The sequence below is a fragment of the Stegodyphus dumicola genome, chromosome 10 (assembly GCF_044657685.1).
Source record: "Stegodyphus dumicola isolate Sdum_Otavi_A_Nest chromosome 10, ASM4465768v1".
NCBI lineage: Eukaryota > Metazoa > Arthropoda > Arachnida > Araneae > Eresidae > Stegodyphus > Stegodyphus dumicola.
Genome location: NC_140777.1, coordinates 123,332,251 through 123,359,279, shown reverse-complemented (window position 1 = coordinate 123,359,279; position 27,029 = coordinate 123,332,251). Strand labels below are relative to the sequence as shown.

Below are 27,029 nucleotides of genomic sequence, written 5' to 3'. Positions count from 1 at the left end.
CTCACATATAGTGCGAGTTGGTCAGTATCGAGTTTGTGTCTCATCTAGCGAATCAATCCCTGCAAAGTCAATCGAGTTGACAGCTGGGCAGTGGGTCGTCGAGTTCACCGAAGGAGTCTCTTAGTGTAATGCGGTTAGTGCATCGTCGAGAGAGCGTGTTGAGCTCCGGGAATGACTGAACCGAAGAGTCGGGAGCCGTGCTCTGTGTGTCGTCGAGTGCATCACGAGTTGTAGCGTGGAGAGTCTCGAGAGAGCGTGGAGTTCCGAGAACGACCAAGCAGAGCCGGGAGCTGTACTCTGGTGCTCTGCAGTGAAACTGTCTCCACCATGATAGCCTGATAATCTGAAGGCTGTGTCGCTGATCGTGTCATCATGTTTATAGTAGTTCATCGTTGACTGTAAAACGTGTTTTCGAGCTGTCCTGACAGTACTGGCTAATAAAGTGTGTTTCGATACTTCATTAAGTAGTGTCGTCATTATTCACTCCAAATCCATATGAACCCCGTTCGAATGTGAATGCAGAAAATAACGTAACAACTGGTGTCAGGAGAGGAAAAAAACACAACAGTATTAATGACATAGCATGATAAGATATAGCTTTATGATCTATTTAAATTTCACAATCTTATTGCAAGATACAAACTAACTTATATTGACTAGCTCAATCTGTTGGAACAGTGATTTTGTGTAATATATAATGAAAAATTATACTGTAATTGTATATTTTTTACATATATTAAATTAGAAACTTAGTTTGATGAATTAGAAATATTTTTACAAATTTTAGAACAATTCATGGATTGATCTATAATGCTTTGAAACTTTTTATGGAAATGAATCAAAAATTATTTGATGAATGTGTACAGAACTATAAGCTGGACAAACACAGGTATGAATAATTCTCTTAAAATTTTTAATTTGAGGTTATGACCGAGAAATGTTTAATAAGTTGAAAAAATTTATCTATTTACTATTCTATATTCAGTTTATGTGCCTTTAATAACTCATAATCTAGTAAACTATAAATAAGTGCATAGAATTTTAATCTTGTAATAAATCCTCTTATATTAACTTTTATTTTAAACATATCTGCTTCATCAGTTTTTGAATTTTTTAAACTTAAATTTTTTTCAACTGTATTCTAAAAATTCTAGAATTTTACTAGCAAAAAGATTGTAAAAGGAACTTTTAGATTGAAAAGAAATAATAAAGATCCAAAAAGTAGTGATATCATTATCCTGGCATTTATTAAATATATGAAAGGGAATATATTTTTATCTATATTGGTAAAAGTATGAATTTTATTATCTGACTTCTGATTTTTATACTATTCTAGTATGAAAATTGATTAGAATGAGGTGATTTAATAAATAAATTAAAAAATTTTAATAAATGCATGTTTAAACCTTTTGCGTGTGTGTGTGTGTATGTTTAAAAGATTTAAATATAAAAGCACTCAAAAATTCAGTCATTTCAGTTTGTATGTCATAGTGATAATGCATTTGAAACCAAACTATACTAGATTTTAATTTACATGTGATTCTGATCTGTGTAAAAATTTGAGTAAATAATAATTTGCAAGTTGTGAAGGAAATATTGTTTCATTAAGAAATATCTTTGCATATACAGTCAAATTGTTACTGCAATGAGTCTCCAGAAATCTGGAATTTTAGTCTGCTAAGAAATATAGATAATCTTGCAACCCACTCCCCAAAAAAAGGTGTCTGGTGAATCACAGAGATATGGCTGATGCTTTTGTATCTTTCTAGAGATGTAAAAAATAGCTGTAATTTTCTTAACAATTCATATTAAAATTAATTACAGCAACTGTTATGTGCAGTTGTTAAGTGCTTCTTCCTCCTTTTTTCAATTTTAGCATACACTAATAATCATACATCAGGCGTATTCGGAAACTAAGTACCGTTTTGAAAAAAAAAAAAAAAAATAGTAAAGCAATTTTTTCGAATCCAATTTTATTTTTACATGAAAATACATGTCTTAAACTATTTTTCAACCAAGTTTCTGCCAATGATCAAACACTTGTCATAGTGGGTGACCAGTTTTTGTATACCATCGTCAAAGAAACTTCCCGCCAGTTTCGATAACCACGACTCCACAGCATTTTTCGTGTCATCGTCAGATCCAAAGCACTTGCCACCAAGCTTGCGCTTCATGTGCAGGAACAAGTGATAGTCGGATGGCGCCAAGTCCCGGCTGTACGGCGGGTGATCGAACTGCTCCCAATGAAACTGTCGAATTAACGATTGAGTGATGCCAGCAGTATGGGGCCGAGCATTGTCATGGAGCAACACAATTCCTTTACTGAGCATTCCTCTTCATTTGTTTTGAATGGCACGCCTTAGTTTTGTTAAAGTCTCACAATATTGTGCCGCATTAATGGTTTCACCTCTGGGAAGAAATTCAGTAAGCAAAATGCCTTTCCTATACCAGAAGACAGTGCACATGATTTTTGTGATGACATTGTCATTTTGAACTTTTGTTTTTCGGAGAATGAGTGTGTCTCCACTCCATCGATTGTTGTTTCAATTCTGGTGTGAAATGACACACCCAAGTTTCATCACCTGTCACAATTTGCTTTAAAAGGTTTTCTCCCTCATCACTGTACTGCGTGAGAAATGTCAGGGCACTACCAAGTCGCTTTGTTTCGTGAACATCAGTGAGCATTTTTGGAACACATCAGGAACACAGTTTGCGATAATTCAAGCGGTCAGACACAATTTCGGACAAAACAGTACATGAAATTTGTGGAAATGCCTCTGAAAGAGATGTCGTTGTGAAGCGTCTGTTCTCATGAATTGCTTCATCAACTTTCCTTACCAAATCATCGTTGACAACAGAAGGCCGACATTCCTCGCGTTCAAAAATTTAATCACGGCACGAATCTCACAGTCAGCGAGAGAACTAATTGTCTTAAACATTTTGAATGTGCACAGCAAACTGAAAACACAACATAGAGCAACCAAAATGGCGACAATTGAAAGTCAGTGAACAAGAAAGACTAGTTTAGACAAGGTTTGCCTACCACAGTGCTGTCACGGCGCTAGAATGAAACGGTACTTAGTTTCTGAATACGCTGCGTATGTTTTGTTTCAGATCCGTGTTTTTTAAAATATATATTATCTCTGTAAAACGTAACCTTATTAATCATTGTAAACAAAAAATTTATTTTGACAAAAAAAAAAAAAAAAATGTACCTTTATTTTGCCTCCCCAACTGCTATGAAATTGGTTGAATTGACTATTTATAGCAAACTATAATTAAGATAACTGTACTTAAAAACTTTGTTATGCAAGTACTGTTTAGTTATTCAGTAATAAAAAGAAAATTATGACGTAGACCAAATTATATTGCTAAATATATGCTGTTTTTATTTTTATTGCTAATTTTTATTTTTGATGTTTATATTTTTTTAAATCACAATTTTGTATATGTTAATCTTAATTATTAGAGCAAAAGAGCGCTGTTCAGCCTTCTTAGAAGGAAAAATTCCTTTTGACTCGAACACCAGTGGTAACATCATTGATATGTGAATAAATATCAATAAATTTCTCTTTCAAATCTATCTCAAATTTCTCTGTCAAATTAATGGGAAGAGGATGAGAAATGTAATCCAGTAGAATAGAAAACTGCAGAAATCTCAATTGTAATCTTCGTCGTCATATTTAAAATAAAACTTGGCAAAGGGTTTAGTAGTTGAAGAATTAATATTTGTCTGCAAAACTAATATGTAATTGTCTGCTTTCATGATGCTGACTGCAAGAAAATTTAATCTAGATTATGTCCAAATGTTGAAGTTTTTCGTTTTTCATGCACAAAATTTATTAACAGTTTTCGGCACCGCTGTGGTAAGGAGTTTGCTTTCCATGTGTTGCGTTTCTTTAAATTCATCAATATCAATAAACTTTCAACATCAGCATTTTCTGTTTAATTTCTGTTACAATATTGTCGTTGCTTAAATTCTTGCATCACTACGTGTTTGGGATGGTCTGTGTTGAATTCTAAACATGAAGAAGAGTAATTTTTTTCTGTTCTAGGATTTTCGTGATAAATCCTTATTTTCTTCTTCAACACGCTTTACTGAACCAGTGTGCTGAACAGTCTCACATGGTGGATTTTGTTTGTAACAAGTTGGCAGGTGCTGTCATACAAGTGGGTGGGACACTGGAATTGGTTGTACACATACTACTGCAATAACTGTGCAGCTCATGTCCATTTCTGATAGAGAACATCACAGGGGACATTCCGAGGCTATCCCACATTTCTTCCCCTATCACCCAACCACTCAAGAGGACTTCAACCAACCAATGTTTTGAATGTATTCGTGCCATACAAATAATATAAATTTACAAACATCCATCTTTCTTCAATGTTAGAACCCAAGCCTATTAATATAGTAGCCAGCATCACTAATTATTATACTGATTAGGAGAGAGTAACAAGTTAACAAAATATCTGTACCTTTAGAAGAAAACATTATAATCTTTATTACATGCGTCAAAAATTGAGTTATTTTTTGTAGTGATAACCTTGGTCTTTTGATCTGCATACCATGAGTTCCCAGTGGGGCCAGTACCAGTGAATGCTGGAGTCTTCCATAGGGGTGCTAATGGGTGCATAGACAAATGGAGGGCATTAAAATATTTAAGGGGGACAACTGTGATGTGCACTGCGAAAAAAAGGGAATAGTTCTATATCTCCCATTCTACTGGGCCGATTGACGAAATTCAATTTGTGTTTTTCATGTCTCAAAACCGTGACTTGGGATACATATTAGATTTATATATAGCATTGTTCTAAAATAGGTATTTTGACACAAAATCAAGTTTTTTTCTGAAATGACATGCCAATTTTTTTCCATATTTCGCTTCTACGACTCAAACTGCACCAAACTACCAAATTTTTTAAAAATTGCACGAAATATTTTTTTTAAAAAATTAGCTCCTCAATGTTAATTGAGTTTGGTATATTTTTATTAAACTTATTTGATTCTTCTTTTCACATTTTGAAATTCATGTTCATTCCAAATAACGGGCTGGCTGCATGGGCGTTTTCGTGGTTTTCCCCATGTGTAACGTGTATACGAGCCAGTTTCCCTTAGAAAGTCCTCCACAAAAGGCATCCCTCCCCTTAGGCAGATAGCCCTCGTGTGCTTTGCCATAATTAAATACAACAACAACAACATTCCAAATAAAATTCACCCATTTTTCATGATTTATTTTTTTAATTTGTATTTTAAAATGATTTTTATAAATATTTTGAACAAAATTTTGATTTATAACCTGTAAAATGTTTACAATCATCTTAAAGCAGATGTATTGCTGAGCATACCTGCAAAAAATTAGAGCTTTTTATTCAAAATTTACGAAAATATACGTGAATTTATATATTGGCCCATTTTGAAATTTGGCATTTGTTGAAAGCACTAAACATCAAATGTGGTTTACACTGTTAAAATTATTTGAAAGTAGGAATGCTGTGACTTTTTCCGCCCATGCACGATATAAAAAGGTAGGAACGAGGTGCCTTTTTTTTCCGCCTCAGCATAATGGAAGTGAAAGCAGGTTGCCATATATTAAGAAGTTTGCCAAGTGAATTATTCTCGGCGCAACTGAAAAATTGCACCAAGATAAATTTTTGAATTTCTCCATTAATTTTGCACCAAATTTAATATCTAATCATAATTTGAGTTATAGAATCAAAATATGGAAAAAAAATGGTATGTTATTTCAGAAAAAGGTCTGATTTTGTGTCAAAATACCTATGTTAGAACAAGGCTATATATAAATCTAATATATATCCTAAGTCACACTTTCGAGACATGAAAAATGCAATTTGAATTTTATCAATTGGCCCTGTAGAACGGAAGATATAGAACTGGCCGCCCCCCCCTTTTTTTTTCCATAGTCTACCTACCTATTCAAGAAAGAATTATAATAAAATACTTTGCAAATACGTACTATTTTCGTGAAAAATATTTTATCTAGCTATCTAAAATTTTATCTTATTGTTATCCTATAAAGAAGCATTAAAAATTTAAATTAGTATTAGATAACTCGGTTTAGGATACTAACTCAATTTGGGATTGTTAGGGACAAATCGTTGCAAGTTTCTGTGTGGAGCAATTAAGGCAATCAAGCATGTTTAGATAAAAACATGGCAGCTTGTATTGACCTGTGTACAGAGCAAGTGCATCAGCATTTCACACCAGCAAAGCAAAGATGTACAAGTTGATGCATGCAGGAAATCAAATCTATAAAAAGTATGGATAGCTAAAGAAATGTTTTTATATTTTTTCCTTCACCAATTATCCATATTCATGAATGAAAGGGATATAAGTCATTACAGCCATTGTTTTTATAACTATCTATAAAATTTATTTAAACCACGGCAAAATGCCTGAATCAGAAGAAATACCAGCAGTATCATATTGAGTATTCAAAATATGGATTTATGCACACATTTTCTAAACAAGAAAATGATAGACAATGAATCTCATATAATATTTCATTGTAAATCACAAAAGCAGAAAAACCACACACAGTTGTGAGAAATTAATCTTCCCATCAGTCAATGAGATAATAAAAACTGTTCTTTATAAAACTGTCAGATATCATCAAAGTAATTCCTCTTAGGAATAATTCAGTCAAAGAAGAATAAACTAAATGGCATCATGTGATTACATGCAGGTTTTCCATTCGTCTTGGTGAATCAGTTTTACAAAATAAAAAATCTGATGTGTACACCACATGACTTCCTTGTACGGAATAATAAATTATACGCATTTTTTCTTCCATTTCATTTAAACTTATTGGATTGAATTAAATCTACTTCCCCGACAGCGCATAAACCACAATAGAATAAATGCATTCTTTAAAATTCACTCTATTTGTTTACCATAGCGATACTCTGGTGCTAGATTCACTTAACAGTATTATATTTCGTTCATATTATAACTCAGAATGCACAAAATTTACATCATTTAAAGAATAGAATTATCTAATCGTTGCCACATGTTCTATTCAAATACTATAATAAAGCTAGAATGATGTATAAAAGAAATTAAGAAAACAAAACAAAAAAGAAACAGTTTTTCACAGACGATTGAGTATTTCTCATTCAATTAATTCAGTTCTCACTTCGCGACAAGACAAAAATACACAAAAACTACAAATATCTGTATTAAAAATTACGAAGTAAATCTTAAACACTTATTTCTTCGAAAAAATTCCAAAAAGGATTAAGCCTGATTTAATTCGCAATAATAAATGAAGGCGTTATCTTTGTTGTTGCGAAGTTAAGTTTCTCTAGATTGGCAACAAATCCACTAGTCTGCTGTTTCAAATGTAAACAAGCAATGGCTGCCATCAAAAATATTATTAAACTTAGCGGCACTTAAACAACTTTAAAATTGTAGATAATTCTAAAAATATTGCACACAGATTTACTAAAGGCATAAAAACCTTAACCGGAAGATAAAAACAACATAATTCAATCATTTTTAAAGCAAAAAATGTACAATTTACAAACATATAAGAGTAAAGAAACTGAGATCACTGAGCCGGGTAACAGAGTGGATATATATATATATATATATATTTATATACGTTTGGTGCGGCCGATTGCAACCAAAATACGAGGTGCACATCTACATGTTATAGCAGTCCTATATACAAAATTTCAACGTTCTGAGGCTACTCGTTTCTGAGATATGTGAGATACGTACATACGTTCGTACAGACGCCACGAAAAATTTTCTTCAGAATTAATTTTAAAGCAGTTTTATAATTTTTTGGAGGAAATGAGTCTTTTATTCTGTCCTTATGTACAGATATAACCCAAAAACATCATTAAATTGCATTCGATAGCGGTCAAAATGGATATTTTCGTTGAAATACGCTGCCTGAAAGTTTTCGCGATTACAATACTTCCTTTTTACTTCGTACAAGGATGTAAAAACACTGCTCTTATCATATATTGGATTCATAAAAGAAGAAAAAAAATTGTTACAATGTATTATTTTTTAAAAATTTGGAAGGCAGTGTAAAGGGAGAATCGATATTTAATACCATGAACAAGTTTTTTTCAAAAGAAATAAATTCCTTTTCATAATACTTTGTCAGCTGTTTCTGATGGCATTCCAGCAATGATGGAGTGTCATAATGGTTTTATAGTGCATTTAAAACAAGCAGCACTAAATGCATTCACTATACATTATGTTATTAATCATCAGCGTTTGGTTGCAAAAAATCTGAATGAATGCCTGCATATGTCACTTCTGTATGCTTTTAGAGCAGTCAATAAGATCAGAAGCAATTCATTGCATGAAAAATTATTTGGACAAATTTATAATAAATATTATGAAGAATACAATCACTGGCTGCAGAACGCAGAACTTCAATGGCTGTCAGAAAATATTTGTTTGAATCTATTTGACTTAGTGCTGGACTTCCTTAAAAACAAAGTTGAAAAACTGCACTGAAGCCTGATTACATCCAAAAATGACATTGCATATTTCATAGATCTGTTTAAAATATTTAATAAGGTAAATGTACATTAGCAAGGTGATAAGTTGAAGTTAATTTTTAAAGAAGTCATATCTGCTTTGTGGAAAAACATCATATATTCAAATGAAATCTAAGCAGAGGTGAATACAGCCACTTTCCCACACTATCAGCAGTTTCTGTAAAACAGAAAAATTTACTTTCCTACTACCAACACTTTGAAGTTCTTCATCCTGATTTTAATGGAGTGATTCCAAAATATTGAAACATGAATATTCCGAGTTAGATTTTAGATCCTTTCGCAAATGCACATAGAGCAGAATCATGAAATTTAGAAGAGAAACTTGGAAAGACTCCGAGCTAAAGAACTAGAAGTGTAAAGTTCAGAAAGGGATACAAAGGGTTCTGGCTCCAAAAATCAATATTAGGTTTCTATTGTGGAGTATGGGTAATTTTTAATTGCTTTCCTTCATTATATTTAGCTGTTCGGTGTAGTAGCTAATTTACGGTCGAAGAAAAGGAACAGATTGCACTTCATTGAACGCGGCAATTTGCAACTCATGTTATCGGAACTAGAACCACACATTAATAGATTGTTAAAAACCAGCTTCAACCGTCTCACTAATATATTTTTTAAATTTCTTATTGATTTTATCTTTAATTTTTAATAACAATTTTATAATGTAGTTCATGGTGCTTTTAAATTAATTTCTGCCTTTTGATTCTTATTAATTTTCTAGCATGCGCACGTCGTATTTTTTACAATATCCATTATTTGACCATTTTTTGACACCAAAAACGACAGAAATGAATGAATATTGATAATAAATTTGTTAAGAAATAAAATATTAATCTTATTATTACATAATACAAATAATAACACATTCAAATATAATTATTTTTAAGTTCTTATGTTAGTGAGATGGAAATGCAATGATGTATTTCATTATAGAACATTTTAAATTTATTATTTAATAATTATATTTTAAAATTGAAGCTAATTTTAATGTTCATATAAGGCAAGTATAGACAAATAAAGGAAAACTCCTTGGTAGGAAAAAAAAGTGCGTTTAGCATTACTTACTTCTGCAAGGAAATTTACTTCTTACTGGTTACAAAAACACACTTTAAGCTAAATTTAATATTTTTATTTATTTCTAAAAAATAGAAATAAAAGAAAATAAGGAATGGAAATCTCTTTTGTTCTCCCATCCAAAGGTTTCCTTTTCTTCATCAGATAATTCTTGAAGAATGCGAACAAAATCAGCTGGTTACACATATTTTTTTGCCATGAAAACTGATAAAAAATTTACAGAGCCAAATGTATTCAAATTAAACGAATTTTCACCCACGACCACGCGCGTATCGTAACTTTTATGAAAAAGCTGCCATGTAGCACAAATGCCCAGTAAAAAAAAAAAAAAAAAAAAAAGTCCAGTGACTTCCTGATGACACATTCCATGATGTGGGGAAGGGTAGAAAGGAGGAATAGAAATGACATTCAGACGTCTCGGTTTCGATATGCAAAAAATGTGCATTAAAAAGTGAATTTGTTGTAAATTTTGTGCATATGCACGTGCTGGAAGGTTAAATAGGTAGACATGTAAGTATAACTAATATGCAACAATATTTTGATATTTGATGTAACTAACTATTATGGGAGAAAGGGCATTGGCATTTTCCCCCTCTTGGAAAGAGGGTGCTTCATAAAATGTTACAAACCATTGGCCTAGGTGTCCCCATATTGCATCTTTAATGAATAAAGAACAATTTCAATGGTAACATTTCTTCATCTTTATGCTCAACCTTTAACTTTTCACTTGCATTTCTCCATAGAAAGAAAGTATCGAATCTCAATTTTTCCCATCTGTTTCATTCTAGATTGTGATTAATTGTATTTTCATTCATGTCAGTTTGGCTGTAACTTGAACGAAAGAGGAGTAAAATAAATTTTATGTAGTTCTTTTGGAAGAACATTTAAGTAAAATGATGAATCTAAAGCAGTACATGTACAATAAAAAAGCTCATGCATAATAAAAAAGCATTATCATTGAACTGTTGTTATAAATCAAATTACAGTTTACAGTTAAATTATTGTGGATATTAATAAACAAAAACTAACAAAGAAAGCTTGTTCTGTATTTTGATAAAACTATTTTTTTATTTATCGGCGAATTTAAGTTTATAGTCTGATGTTATCTTCAATCATTTATTGCTGAAAATAAGTTACAATTTTGAATGAAAATTTTAAAGAATTTATCTTTTGTTGTTGCATTATTTATTGTAAATATATGACTATGAGTGCTAAATAATCATGTAGTTTTATATTATTAAATATGTCTTGTTATGCTTTTGTGTGATTGATAAAGTTAAAATTTAATTTTCATAATTACCACCAGTCAGGAAAAAAATATTTGTGATTCGGGATGGTTTACATTTCAGTGAGAAAATAAAGATGAAAGAAAGAGAAGAAACATGGTCTAAAATAGAAAGTTTAGCTTTAAAAAATCCTAAAGTATGTATTGTATTTTTATAATTTTTGTTTTAAAATTCATAAAAATGTTTGTATAATCCAAGTGGTATTGAAGAAATGAAGAAAAAATCAAAAAGATGGGTATGCAAAATTTTGGTGTATTTTTTTAACTTAAAGAAGTTTGTCTAAAAATTGGCTTACCAAGTGCGGTCAACAAGTACTTTATAGTGTGCTATTTTAAATGGGAAATTGGAAGTTATTTTCTGCTGCCTGATTTGATTGTCAGAACAATAGCTAGCGAAAAAAAGGTCTCTATTTCATCATAAGAATTAATAGCTGTAAGTTAATCAGAGATAATAAAAAAATAATAAATTCTACAATGACTTAAGAAGCAACCATTAAAATTCTGTGAATGACAGAAAAGGCAAACATGTCAACAAACTTAGTCTGCATTAACTAGGGCAACCCAAATGCACGTTTTTCTACTTTTCAGAGTAATCATATTTTATAGTTTAAGTAATGAATAAGCCATGTATTAATAAAAATTTTAATTAATATAAATGGTGAGGGGAAGCGCATATTTTAAAATAACATTATAGTATGAAATCTTTTCATGCTTAAAAGTAGTAAAGATTGGATTGATTTGCCTACCATTTATGATGATATCAGCTTAATGGAGAGTTGGGACCAGTGTTTCTTAAAGCAGCTATTATTCTTACCTGTACGATAAGTAGAGATTGAGTGTAATAATATACCTTTGTCAAGCATATCGCATATGGTTGTGATGTTGAGCTAATCGGTTTCTTGTTTTAATCAAATTTGGTGAGTATGAGTGTTACCATTTTATAGCATGTATGCTTTTCCTGTTACATTTGTGTAAGGACACAAAAGTCCATCAGATCGTTTTTGTCAGTGTTGGGTTGTTAGTGTGTGGTAATTTGCTATTCATTTTAAAAAGTGTAGTAATGCTGATAGAATCTCTGATGTTATAATGGTCACTAATAAATGTACATGCAATTGATATTTATTGTATTATTTAAATTATGGGATACTTCCAGTACCTATTTAGTTTTCTTTGTATCAAAGAGTGTTATGCAAACATTATCAGCTGTCTTGCACTGAAACTGTAGCGTTAAAGTTTACTGTGTAAAGTAAAAAATCGTAATATGCTTCGAGATGTGGCTACGAGCAAGTGCTAGGCTTTGTTTGTCTGAATCTTTTGAATTGGATGTATGTTTATATTTGACATTTAAAATACGCAATAGATTAAGCCCCCCCTTTTTTAACTTTTTATTCAGTTTGCAATATTAATTATAACAATGATTTGGAATTAAAAGTTCAGCAGAATTAGTCAAACAGTCTGTAACAAATGCACAATCACTAAATGCTTTTGATCTATTTGCAGTAATGTGCATAAGAGCAAAACTTGCATGAACTGTTGCTTCATTGCATTTATTTGCTTCCACAAGAAAACATTTTATTATTGTTGTAAACCAAATTTTAAGAAGTGTAACTATTCTTCCCAGTATTTACTGGAAAGTAGTTTACTTTCCAGTATTTCAAATTTTCCTTTATGAGTCGTTTCATAATGGCAATGTAAGTTGTATCCTTTTGCAACTGATGTTGTCTTGTTACAAATAAAACATCAAATTTTATTCATCGCAAGTATGTAATTTCCCATTTGTATCTTGAAAAACACATCTTTCTTTTGTCTCTTCCCTGTCATAAAGGGTAACTTTCTTAAGCTGCGTTCACACTGGTCCATTGGGGTGAAAAGCGTCAATGTGGAAAAAAAAAACTCTTTCCATGTACGTCAGTTCACACCAGCGCAGCAACTTTCGCTTTAAAATTTGTCATATGCTCGCACTAGATGGCGCTTTACATCGGAAACTTGGGGGGCGAAGCAGGAAATTTTTTGTGGTATTTTTACTTTTTACGATTATATTTTTTAAAATTAAAATGGATTTAATTTCTGCTCAATTAAAACTTAGTTTACTTCTTGCTTTGTGTAAGATAAGCAGAATGCAGTGGTTTATATTAATAGGTGAGAGATGACTGCAGGAAAGAGATGCAAATAATTTAATTGAAGAAATGCGCTTGAATGAAACGAAATTTCTTTTAATTACTTTCGCATGAAACATCATCAATTCGATGAATTTCTAGCACTCATTGAACTATTTAGTCAAAAGCAGGACACTAAATTTTGTCAGAATATCGCAGAAAAGAATTGATTGGATGATAGGAATAGGATATCACAGAAAAGGATCATTGTACACTGGTGTGCAAAAATTAAGGACGAGACAGTTTTTTCAATATAACTTTGTACAAAAGCTTTCCAAATCAACACATTTAATACCGTAAGATCCCCAATACATAAGGACATGAGTAATGTAAGCAAAGCTTACTAAAAGAGGAATCAGAGGGATAAAAAGAAGCTTTATTGAAAAAGTAGCATGGAGCGCAATGCGACTGAAGGCCGAAACATCCGGTCTTTAATAGGGGATATGATCTCCCCTGACTGCTAGGCAGGTTTCACAGCGTCTGCCCATGCTGACAATGAGGGTGTCAATGAGTTGTTGAGACATTGCTGCCCATTCGTCTTGCAGCGCCAATCAAAGCTCCGAAATCGTTACTGGTGGTAAGGTACGAGCTGCCAAGCGTCTGCCTAGAAAATCCCACACATGCTCGAGGGTATTGAGATCCGGAGATCGTGCCGGCCAATCCATACGTTCAATATCCTCACTCTCTAAGAGCTGTTCGGCAGCTACTGTGCGATGACATGGTGCATTGTCGTCCATGAAAAGGAACTGCGGACCCAAAGCTCCTCTAAAAAGACGCACATATAGAACAAAAATCTCGTTACAATAACGGGTCCCGTTGACTGAACCTGTGTCGAAGATGTGAAGGTCTGTACGACTACCAAGCATGATGCCTCCCCAAACGAGAACACCGCCACCTCCATACCTACCCTTTCAATGATGTTCGAGGGATGATTGCGGCTTCCCCGCTCTCTCCAGATGAGTATGCGATGAGAATCGCTACTCAGACGTAATCTGCTCTCATCTGTAAAGAGTACTCGTCCCCATTCATTGTCTCTCCAATTCCGGTGTTCCCGGCACCACAGAGAACGCCTTCTCCGATGGGCAGGCGTTAGAGGTACAACACCGTACAGGGCGTCGTGCAAACAGACCACCACCGTGCAGTCTTCTGCCCACGGTAAAACGCGATATCGGTCGTCCAGTCGTGTGTCTAGCGATTTCTCCGGCTGTCTGCCGCCTGTTTCTTCTGGCCTGTAAGGCAATATACCGGTCATCTGCGAGTGTGATTCCTCGTGGACGACCACTACTAAACCCCCGGATAGCTGTTCCTGTAGTTTGAAATTGTCTCCAAAGTCGTGAAACGATACTGTGAGCAATTCCGAACTCTGCAGCCACACTTGTCACACTGCGGCCTTCCTCCAACTTCCCAATGATTCGACCTTGGCTAAAAGCATCCAGATGTCGTCTAACAGATTGATTATTTGCCATTTCTTGCTGAGGCAGCAACTCGGTGTGATTTTAACTGCTATACGGCGCGCAATCTCTTTGCCAGAAATACTGATCTTACACTGACAACATGCTTTATACTACTCAGACACTCCCCCATTACGTCTACCTGCATATCTGCGCATGTGCTACCGTACGTCACCTTACTTAATCTCCTGATTGGTCTTTCTGTCCGCTCTGCCTCTTCGTTCAGCTGATATGCTAATTTTTCGACTTCGTCCTTAATTTTTGCACACCAGTGTATATATCTAATTTATTTATGAATTTTGTTGTATGATAATTAATAAATCCTAATTGCATGATTCTATTTTGGAGAGTAAATTTTTCATGGAGTAGAATACCATAAATGTTTTTGCATGATGTATGAACTTCCCTTAATTGCTTTAAGTAATGCAATAAAAAGTATATTTTATTTATTTATATGTAGGATTTACAGCATTACTAAACTAAATATCACACTTAAAAAAGCAGTTATTTTTAAGGTAATAAACAACAGCAATTTTTTTTAAAAAAAAGTATATTAGTTTCTGCCTTATTTTCGTATTTTTTACCTTAAATGTAAAAGTAATTACTTCAATCAGTCATTTGTATATTAGTGAACAGCCACTATCTAAAGGTTTATTTTATAAGGTTACTTTTATCTAAAACTCATTAAAGTAACTGCATTTTATATAATACTTCTTTGCCTGCATTGAAAATTGAATTCCATAATTAGCAAATTTCCTAATGCTCATGCAAAAATTCTTTAAATTAATGAAAAATTATCATCAAGATTAAAACCTGTCGAAAAGTGGTCATGTCTGTTAAGAAAAACAAACATGAAGCCATTAAAATGCACAGTAATATTAAATAAAATCACCTACATACTAGCGGGCTTCTTTTCTGTATAAATAACAGTTTTCTTAATTTTTTTTTTTAAACAAATGGTTTACTCGTCTCCACTCGCTTTAAATTCAGAACTCACTAAATTTTTTAATTAGATGAAACAGCAACTTTATACTAATACTAGTATTGCTTTTGCTAGTCTGGTGTCAGCTGTATGTCGAAAGAAGGAATGCACACAATGCCGAACGAAAATTGATATTTTTTCTAAAAATAACAATTCCATTACAACAAACACTTCTGGGGACGCTTGAATCCAAAATCTTTAACACAAGAAGCCAATGTTTTATCCACTAGGCAACAAAAGCAACCTTAAATTGGTGTAGATATATTTTAAGAGAAATTCGAAATCGATCACTATTTTCTCGCAACAGTCTCTTGCTTTAGATTATTCTCTAAAGATTATGAACCATGTATAATTTATGATTGATTATTAAGGTTTATTACTGCTAATAAACTGGAGAATTTTCCTTTAAATAATTTATAAAGCTATTTATTCTATTAGCGTATGCATTTTTTTTATTATCTGAAATTTTATAAGATTAGTCCATTTGACTTCTTTTTTCATCAAGAAGAATTTTTGAAAGTGCAATCATTTAAAAACCATGGTATAAACTGGACATTTTAAACGAGATGCCTGAAACTGACGCGTCAAAAATTTGAAGTTAAGTCAACTCACTTGGTCTCCGGCCATCCGGCAAATGCCGCTTCTGAACTTGCTCCTGATTGGTTAATGCTTTACGTGTGACCACGTTGGTATTAATGCATATTTAACCCTCTGAGGGGCCTGGTTTTTTGGATCTGTCATGAAGAACCTTTATTATCTAAATATATATATTTACCTATATTATATATTTATATTTACCTATTTTAGTCTCTATCGTAAACCTAATTTCATCAAGATGGCATTTATATTATTAATGAAAGTAAGAAAGCAAAATATCTTAAATTTTAAGTACCAGTGTAACTTGTATCTAACGCAAGCATAAATAACAGATTTTACAAAACATACGTTAGTTTTTCTCCATCGCTTTAGCAATATAAATTGCATAGCAGTCATCAAGTTTATCAATGAGTGACTGTGGGAAAGTAAAAGTAATAACTCATTAGAAAAAATGGACATACCAGAATGTTCACTGTGTGCTGATGAATAAATTTATTGATTGTATTGAACTGAACATAGTCATACGACCTGGCGTGGAACCATACGAAGTCTATAATCTTTTCATTTAAAAAAATTTTGAACTAATGTTTCACGAAGACCAAAACTTTTGAAATGATTTCAATGTTTCTTACCTTTGATGAAGTGGCTTTGAAGTTGATTGATTGTATTCCTCTTCTCTTTTTTTTTTTTTTCCTTTTTTTCCTTTAAACAGGGTTGCCACGCTACCTGGAAAAGTGGAAAAAGTCAGGAAATTCGAAAATTGACCAAAAAATTCAGGGAAAAGTCAGGGAATTTAAATATTTTAGTCAAAATCTGGAAAAGTCAGGGAATTTCATACGGCAATCCCCCCAAAAAAAGTCGGGTTTTGCGACGACGTTGGAAACGATTGCTTTATTGCCGAATTGTGTATCGCGTGAGCGTCGTTCAGGCAGCTGGCATAGAGCCAATTTTCGCAGGCCATTCGACACAAGTCAATTAGATTGTCAATTAGAAAGGCAAAGCAAGTTTCCAGTAACCTCGAGAATCGCATGCACATGTGCAGTGCATGTTGAACTAAACAAAATACTTATTATCGTATAAAACAAAATCGGTTTAATACTAATATACGGTACTGTGGGAGTTAAAATCAAAGAATATGTATTGTTAAGAAGAAAGATTTCTCTGCAACAGGAGTGGCTCCGTTCCAATGTAGAAGGAAACAGCTGCGCATGCGCGAAATATCTGTCACCAAAGCTCGAAGGTGTCGAAGTTCGAAGGTCACGTTATCAAGAGTTCATAAAATGAATATCGTTTAAAATTTCTTTAAACTTTAAAACAAAAGAAAATATTTTTTCGCACAAGTAAATTAATTAATGGATTAGTTATTTTGTGAGAAAAAACTATGAAAATCCGTGTTTAAATGATTGCGAAATATCAAAAAAGAAACGTTTAGTCAAAGAATGTTTCTTCTTAACACGTGTTCCTCAATTTCCTGTACACATCACGAAGGGAGAAATTCTGGCTGGCGAATTTTTCCTCCGCTTTCTAGCGGCGTATAATAGCATTACGTCTATGAAATCTTTCCTTCTTTACATAGATGTTCTTTGGTTAGGTTTTTTTGTTTCCATGTATTCTGTTTTAACTTCCATGTACGGTACCCACAGGATTTGGCGACATTATGATGAGCAGTAAACGTGTTATTTTGGTGTTGGCGACAATTTTCAAAATTGTGCCAAGCCCTTAGCGTGTATGAGGATTTTATCGCATAATCTTTTAAACCTCTTTTTTTTTTCTTTCTTTTCTTTTTAATGTACGGTACACACGGGATTTGGCGACGTTACTATGAGCAGCAAACGGGTCGTTTTGGTGTTGGCGACAACTTTTAAAATCGTGACAAGGCCTTACCATGTGGTTTTACCACAAAATCTTTTAAACCTTTTTTATTTTCTTTTTAATAAATGCCTTATTTGTTATTTTGCCATAAAATAAAAAAATACTAATCTAGGCTAACCATTAAATATAACTAACTATATTCGTTAAAATATCGCTGATTATTCTAATTTAATTTTTAATTATCTTTATTTTTATGTTATTCGTATCATTTAATGTTGCTTCTTCCCTCTAAATTTGTTTATTATTAGTAAATAATACAAATTTCAGGAAATTTTCTCTGCCATAATCCTGAAATTAATTCTAGCAGTAGTAGCATACCATCACAAAATTTAATGCACATGTTTTTTGCTTATGTATGCTGCTAAATAAATGTAAAATATCTGAATTTATTTAAAAATATCATTAAATATATTTCTTTCGTTTAGCTGCAAAATGTCTGCAAAAAAATAATTTTTTAAAATCCAGATTGGGCAGATTCTAATCTCAATCTTCAGTGGAGAAAACAATTTCTTTTATAATTACAATAGTATTCCTTTGGAGATTAATTATGTATATAAGTCATATGTAATTGGCAAATTTTTATGTTTTCAAGTATACCATAATTAATTTACCTCTTAGCACAGCCAAAATGCATTACGCGGATAAACTGGAATTTTCTTAAAATACACCTGGAAAACCTGGAAGAGTCAGGGAATTTCATTCTCCTGTTTGAGTGGCAATTTAAATTACATTTCATTTAAAAATTTTTTGAATTGAGCTATTGATTGTTTAAAAGTTTTGGTTTTTAAATTTATTAAATTCTAATTTTTCTCAATTTCTTACTTTATGTATTTAATAATAATTTTCAGTACCTTAAAGCACAAAAATATACTACTCATATTTATATTTTGCTTTTAAAAAAATTGTTTTATAGTTAAGTTTTCATCTAATGGACAAGCGTTTTTCATAATAAACACTATATTGCAATCCACTGTCCAAGGAATTTATGCTATATTGAAATCTATAAGCACTATATTAAAACAAATGCAGAAATAAAATATTTTGGTAATGTGCATAAATTTGCTTTTGGGGACCACCAGTTTAGACCACTGTTTCTAATGAGACTGCCAGAATAATAAGCATAGCACATTAAAAAGTGTGCATAAAGACATGTTAGTATTATGATTAGCCCAAAGGGCTATTAGTTTCAAAATGGCATTTTTCATCATTTTATTTTTTGCATTGGTTCACTTTTCAAACTGTTGCCACCAAATGTTATCACCATATATTATATTTAAAGAAATTAAATAATAAAAAATCTGCATAAATGTATGTATTTTTCTCGTATTATGCTAAAACAACAGTGCCTACAAGCATCAAATTTTAAATAACATAATCCTCCACCGAATATGGGCATCTGGAAGCCCGAATTTGGAAAATTTTTTATTATATATTTTGTTAAACTTTAAAGATTTTTTGATTAACAAATTCGGTGATTTCAAAGCGAGCAATGACAACACTGTACGGGAAAAGAACATTTTTATCTCCAGTGCCCAAGACTGTGTATCGGAAATTCTAAAGATATGCTGTTTTTAAATATTTTGTGATATTACTGTGGAAGTGAATCCTATGTGGTTTAAGTGCGAAGAACATGTTATTTAATCATTTAAAGTAATGCCAGGGCCGGATTTATGTATAAGCTACACGAGCTATAGCTTTAGGACCTCCACTTTCTTGAGGTCACCCCAAAAAATTAAAATATATATTATAACAGATGTATAAAGGGCCCCATATCTCAAATAGCTTAAGGCTTTAATCAAGTCTTAAATCTGGCTGTGAATAACACACAAAAATTTTTTTGAACTATGTATTTCAAAGGACTTGTCAAGTTCAATAACATTCTTTTTGCTTTCACAAAGTACTTTTATATGTTTCTGCTTGCATTTTATATTGTTATTATAAATCACAAGTTTGTAAATTGCATGCTGAAAAAACTAAGAGAGAAGTAAGCAAGTAAATAAGGCTATTTAAATCATTTTTATATGTGATTGTCAGGTTTTTAATTGTAAATGTAATAACATTCTTTTTTAAATAAAAGTTCATTCTTTTAAATCACATTTTGTATGATTATTAAATATTTAATTTATTATATCATAGCATTTCATTCTTTTATTTTATCTATTTTTATCTTTAGTTAGTGCAACGGCAAAAAGCAATCTGAAAAATTACAAATTGTTATTGATAATTTCTTGGGTCTTGTGCTTATCAGTTCTAAAAATCTCAGTTTTTGTGCTTTTGCTCTGCAAAAGATTTGTTAATCTATTTAATATATGTAATTTCAATCTGTATGCAGTGTGTGAGCTTTGATAGTGACATTGACTCATTTTTCTTATTTTGCCCTCCAGTTTAAAGAAATAGCACCATTAAATCCCGATATTATTAACAACTTGTCTGAATCAGCTGTGCCTGATTTACCAACTCCTGTTGATGAAGAATTTTTAATGAATTATGAAAAAATAGAATATGAATCTAAAGGTGTAAGTATACCTAAAAGAAATGTACACATTTGATGTTATGTATTCTCACTCCTGTTTTGTTTAAATAATAGGATATCCGTAACATTTGTAAATTAGATATTTTTTTACAAAAATCAGATTGTAAGAACAGCTTGCACATAATTGTGATAATTAAGATTTTATTTCATATTAACATTTCTACTTTTTTATATTTTATGTAGGAGTAAACTGATGTGTAAGTTATATTGAATGAAATATTGTAAAATATGTTCCACATTTGTCTACAAATTCAAATATTTTGAGAAACTAATTTGTGGGAGGGAGAGGAATTTTTTTAAAAATTGTTAAATATATTTTCACTTGTGATATTAAAATAAAAAAATAGTAGTAATAAACTGTTACTAGTAAGCTATTTATTACCAGTTATTTTAAGTATGGCTGTAACCTTCTTCTCGTGAAGGAATATTAGCTCAAGTTTAATTTTTCTTGTTTGATAAAATGAAAAATTTTGTTTCAGATTGTAAATAAAATGCTGTGATCTAAAATGTATGTTATTTGTGCTGTGAGATTATATGTGGAAATTTGTATGAATTCAAAGCCAGATATGCTTGTTTTATGATTTAACTTTCTCTTAATTCTGAAAATATATACAAAATTAAGTTGAACTATTGCTTTGGAAGGATCTTGGAAAAAAAAAAAAAAAAAAAATGGCCTTTCTATGTCCTGATTTTCCCTCACTTTAGAATTTGTTTCATAAACTGATTTTGATAAAATTTTGTTTTGAAGTTTATTTGATCTGCATACTGCTGTGTATATATTGAATTCTCTTTACTATTATGTTAAAAGTATTTTTAAAGTAATTAATTTATATAAAAGAAAATTGGAAATATAAATAAATAAGTGAAAATATATAAAATAAATGTAAGGCAGAATAAATCTGTGATAGGTTTGCTATATTAATAAATGTTGTTATAATTTTAAGAACATACTTGTAATACATAAATTAATGAATTGAAAGGTGTTTGCCTTTATATTTATTGATGAGTGAAGTAAGCCTAGGAGAAATTTCCAGATTTACAGAAGTGTTAATAGTAGCTATACTCTTGAAAAGAATAATTTATCTTAATGGGAAAGAATAATATTAAAAATTATTAAATTTGTATGAAATATCTCATATGGAGAAATTGGTTCAGTGAAGAGCTATTTTGAAGGCCTTTTTTAACTTATTGCTTTTGATTCTGCTCATTGATTAAAACATAGGTTATGATTATAAAATGCATTGCTATATGAGTAAAATATAAAAATCAGTCTGCGAACTGTCTGAACCCCTCATAGTGTGATTAATTGGCTGCATTTACTGTGACATGCATTTGAGATGTGCGGGTAATGAATTCAGTGAACTCAAGTTTGCTGATTATTCATTGCATTTTTTTATATTTTTCACATAAATTGTATGTAATTTATTTTTTCAATTATATTTTTATTCATTAAATACTAAAATATATAAACAAATCTAAAATACTTTAAAAACTAATTTTAGTAATATATAGCAGTACTACTATAAACCATTAACTACCACATTGTAAATTAAAAATAATTAACTTTCATAACATTAGTATTTGTTGAAGCATGTTGAATGAATTTTTCATACATTGTGCCCAAATTGATATTAAATAATCTTATGAAATCCAATTAATTCTGTTCTAGAAATGGTGTATCATTTATTGATGTAAATAAGTCCAGTTGGCATTTTTTGATATAACATGAAAGTAGTACTGTTTTACTGCTTGACTCTTTGTAGCAAAATTTCACCCCCCCCCCAATATCTGTAGATGTCAAATGGTTAATCCAGGGAAAGTTGCTTTTGTTTTTATTACATACTAGCTGTTACCTGGCACTTCATACATATATTGACAGTAACTTTCAGATAGTAAGGTAACAGTTTTTCAAAGATAGGCTCGCATCAATTTTTATGTAAATATGTGCAATAAATGCATATGAAAATGCAAGTCGCCAAGGGCTAAAAAAGATTAAATGGCAGATTACTAGATGATATAAAAGGTAAATTATGGTGTGACCACTGTCAGATTATTTTCAGATACATTAAAATTAACACCATATCATATGATTTTGCTACATTTTTTATTCACTTTCATATTAGCCTTACACCATAAAAATTACAAGACAGATGACATTCATTCTTATTATTTAAAATAAGAAAATGTTTTGACTATCCAATGCTCTATTCTTTTCCCAGGAACATACCTTAGATTCAGACTGTTTGATAGCCTTTGTTTTCTATTCTGCTGATTGATTAAAACACAGGTTATGATTATAAAATGCATTGCTATATGAGTAAAATATAAAAATCAGTCTACGAAACTGGTGTTAGAACAGTAATAGAAATTACATTTTATTTTTTAATGTATTGCATTCATCTTTTTACCTTTCTCTCTCTTTTGCTGACTAAGCAAATCTAAGCAGAAAGAGCCATGTGATGTAACCTTACTCATCTGAGACTAGGCATAACTAGTATTCATTACCATATTTGTACTGTTTTTGAGTGATGTTGTTTTTAATGTTCTAATAGCATCCTCATCTTTTCTATGAAAGAAAAAGATAACTGATGGCTTCAAATTGATTAATTGAATATTTTTTTAATGTCAATTACTATTACATAACGAAGAAATTCTCTTGAAAAATAACCTGGTTGATTTAGATAAAAAACCCAATGAGTAAATAAATAGATTGATAATCTGAAGCTGTGATATCTTTGTGGATAGTTTTTATAGAGTTGTACTGTTTTTAAAAGTCATGTTAGTAAGCTGTTATTAAAATGAATGTTGAATGAAAATTTAAATATTAAATATATGTCTAGGCAGTATATTTTGAAAACGTTTAAAATGAGGTGGTGTCCCCCCCCCAATCTTATCTTTAATTGAAAATTTAAGGCAATCTTGAAGAAGAGTAATATCGTTTGTTGATTTCTGTAAGTTTTGGGGGATTTTTATTTGAATGTAATTAGCAATTTCTGTAAATTACAATTGGATAATTAAAGTATTGTTCTGAAACATAGAAGATTGTTCAAAATATAATAAGAACTAGTATTATCCCTCTTGTAAACATCACATAGGTGATACAAATGGAGACATACTTTGTTTTTATTCATTTATTTATAAATCAGTATGGAATAAAATTAAATAATCCCAATTTTCATGTAATACAGTTGTTTTAAATACTGTGTGCTTTAACTTTGTTCGCACTTCACTTTACATTACTCTTATCATTATCAACATTTCATTTTTCTTTAGGTAGGAAAGGGGAAGCGTGTAAAAGTAAAGATTTCCAACATTCTAATCCATATGAGGTTTTTCATTTTTATAATTATTTTTATTACAGCTGGAAATTAAGTTTGTAATTTTTAGACATTATACTTATAGAATATATAATGTCATGCATTATATTTACATTTATCATATTAAGAAAAGGTACAACATATAATATATCCAGTTTATATGAAAAAGTTTCTCTAAGTGATAATGTGTATGTTGCTTTACTGTGCTTTAAAAAAAAAAAAAAAAAAAAAAAAAAAAAAAAAAATTCCTTGTTAGTTTAAGCACATTTTCCAATTTTGTAACCAAAATAATACGTGTGCAATGTTTATATAAGATTACCTTAAAATTTAACATTATTTCAGCTTTTCTGATAATTTGAAAATTTATTTTAAATTTGTTTCTAAAACTAATAGCATTAAAAACTTGTTATTACTGATTTTAATTATCCCTCGGGGGTTTGAGGATAAGTAACATGCTACATGTGAAGAAGGGGGATGAGCTCAAGTAACATGAGTCTTTAGCTTATCTTTATATTTAACATGCATGTATTAAAAAAAAGTCCTGAATTTTTTTCTGTTCTACAAACAATTATAAAATTATAGTTTAAGATTATAAGGGGTGTATCCTTAACTTTCTGTATTTAAGAATTTTCTTAACAGTAATACAGGATTTATAGAGAGAACTTCTGCATCTTATATCTCAGTCATTCACACAGTGTGATTTCCTTCTGGCAATTACTCCTATGTGTACGGACGGATAAGTGCAATATGTTATGAAAGCGTTTTTTATGTATAAAAGAGAAGCATAAAAAAACTCAAAGTAATTGGGAAAGTATTTATTATCAAAATTGGAACTCACAACTTTATTTTGTAACTGAAGATTAACATTCCCCTCCCCTTTTTTTAATAATAGCTGTTAAAAGTATTAATATCCCTTTAAATTACAAGTATAGCTCAGTATGTGTACATTTGTGGGGGCGGAAATTGGACAGTTCTATATCTTCTGTTCTACTGGGCCGATTGACAAAATTCAAATTACGTTTTTCATGTCTCGAAAGCGTGACTTAAGATATATATATATTAGATTTATATATAGCATTATTCTAACGTAGGTATTTTAATACAAAATCAAATTTTCCCTGAACATACCATTTTTTCCCATATTTCGATTCTACGACTCAAATTATGCCTGGATATTAAATTTTGTAAAATTGGTGTGAAGTTTACAGAGAAATTAAAAAATTTGTCTTTCCGAAATTTTTTTAAATTTGCCCAAGAATAATTCACTTGGCAAACTTCTAAATATATATGGCAACTAATTTTCCCTTCGTTTCCATTATGCTGGAGCGGGGGGAAAAGGCACCTCATTTTTACTTCCAAATAATTTTAGCAAAGTGTTTAAACCACATCTGATGTTTTATCGCTTTCAAAAAATATGCCAAATTTCAAAACATGCCAATATATAGATTCTTGTATATCTTCGGAAATTTTGAATAAATTTTTTTTTTTTTTTTTTTTTTTTTTTTTCAGGTATGCTTTGAAATATATCCACTTTAAGATGATGTTAGAGTTTTATAGATTATAATTGAAGATTTTTTAAAAATAAATCATAAAAAATGGGTGAATTTTATTTGGAATAAACCTGAATTTCGAAATGTGAAAGGAAGAATCAAATAGGCTTAATAAGAAAAGAGAGATTAAAAAATACATACCAAACTCAATTAACATTGAGGAGCTAAAATTTTGAGAGCTATTTTTTTTTTTTTAATTACACGCGCGATTTTTACAAAACTTGGCGATTTTACGTAATTTGAGTGGTAGAATCAAAATATGGAAAAAAATTGGTATGTTATTTCAGAAAAAGTCCAGTTTTGTGTCAAAATACCTATATTAGAACAATGCTATAAATAAATCTAATACATATTCTAAGTCACACTTTCGAGACATGAAAAATGCAGGTTGAATTTTGTCAATCGTCCTGACAGAACAGGATATATAGAACTGCCCCCCCTTTTTTTAAGGGAGAGGGCACAGTTTACATAAATAAATAATTTATCTATCAGAATTTTTTGCTTTTGATCGCCACCATTTTACACCATAAATACTGAGATATAAACGCAGGTTCACATAAACTTTCAGGAAGCATAATTATTATCTATTTTATATTTGTGTTCCATACTCTGAACTTTCATTAAAAGTAGAATTATGTGATTGGTTTGCTGAAAAATTCTAATTCATTCCTCTGGTGTCAATGAAAATAATCATAAATAATAAATGTGTTTGCTGATGTTAAAATGTTTGCCATATTTTATGTGTGTGTGAGAAGACGTTATCTAAAAAATGTGCTTGTTCAGTCTGCAAGAAATATTTTAAATTCTAAAAGATATTTTAAATGAAACATTTCATTCATGGTTGTAAAGAAAAAGGATTCTGTTATACCATATAAACATTTCTTCATTTAAATCAGATAAAAGGTTGAGTCGCGTTACCTTTTCTTATGTTGTTTAAATTTCCAGTATAAAACATTTCGAAATGTGACAGATTTGTTGCTAGGAAGCAATTAAATATCATTAAATTTTAATGAGTTTTCAATTATTTTGCCAAATAATGCCAGCTGTAATCATGCTTTATGACTAAAGTTTGTGTGGGTCATGTCTTTTTGAGTTTTGTTTACATTTTACCATTTCTAATTTTTGCATTTAATCTGTTATTTTCACACAAAGAATTACTAACCAAGATTTATTTAATATAAAGTTTGGTATAATTTAAATATAATTGTGTACGTAAAAAATAATAATAATGGTGAAATAAAATTTCAAAATTTGAGGAAGTAAACTCTTTTTGTTAAATCATGAAAGAATTTTATGCAAAAAATCTTTGCATTAAATAAACTGAATTCAAATCAGTTGTGGTCTTAAAGTAAAAAAGTGAATAAATGCTATGTTAGTCTACCATATGTTTCACGTGTGTGTAGTTAGATTAATAAATGTTACATAAAGAATTAAAATTGAAAATTTAGATTTGTTTCATGAAAAATTCTCAGCCCACCCCAAGTCTGCACTTTTTTTTTTTTTTTTTTTTTTTAAGTTCTAACTTGGTTATAGAAAATGCTAAATTATTTTTCTCCACAATAGTAACAGATTAATATTTCTAGTGTAATTGGCATTTTTAAAAGTTGAAATTAAATAAAGGAAAATTTAGTATTTTATATTTTGTTTTATATTATTTATTTGCATAAAAGA

General features: G+C 30.8%; 1 protein-coding gene across 2 annotated transcripts in view; it reads left to right on the top strand.

Moving 5' to 3' along the window:
• The window catches only part of LOC118198470 (serine/threonine-protein phosphatase 2A 56 kDa regulatory subunit gamma isoform-like), a 130,035-nt gene that overhangs the window by 97,620 nt on the left and 5,386 nt on the right, over window positions 1–27,029 (top strand). The window contains exons 12-15 of one of the 2 annotated variants that reach the window (XM_085825492.1): window positions 788–889; window positions 10,965–11,037; window positions 20,343–20,474; window positions 23,765–23,820. In XM_085825492.1, the coding sequence (XP_085681618.1) occupies window positions 788–889; window positions 10,965–11,037; window positions 20,343–20,474; window positions 23,765–23,820 (363 nt within the window). The remainder of the gene's footprint in view (window positions 1–787; window positions 890–10,964; window positions 11,038–20,342; window positions 20,475–23,764; window positions 23,821–27,029) is intronic. The other variant, XM_085825491.1, reaches the window with a different exon arrangement.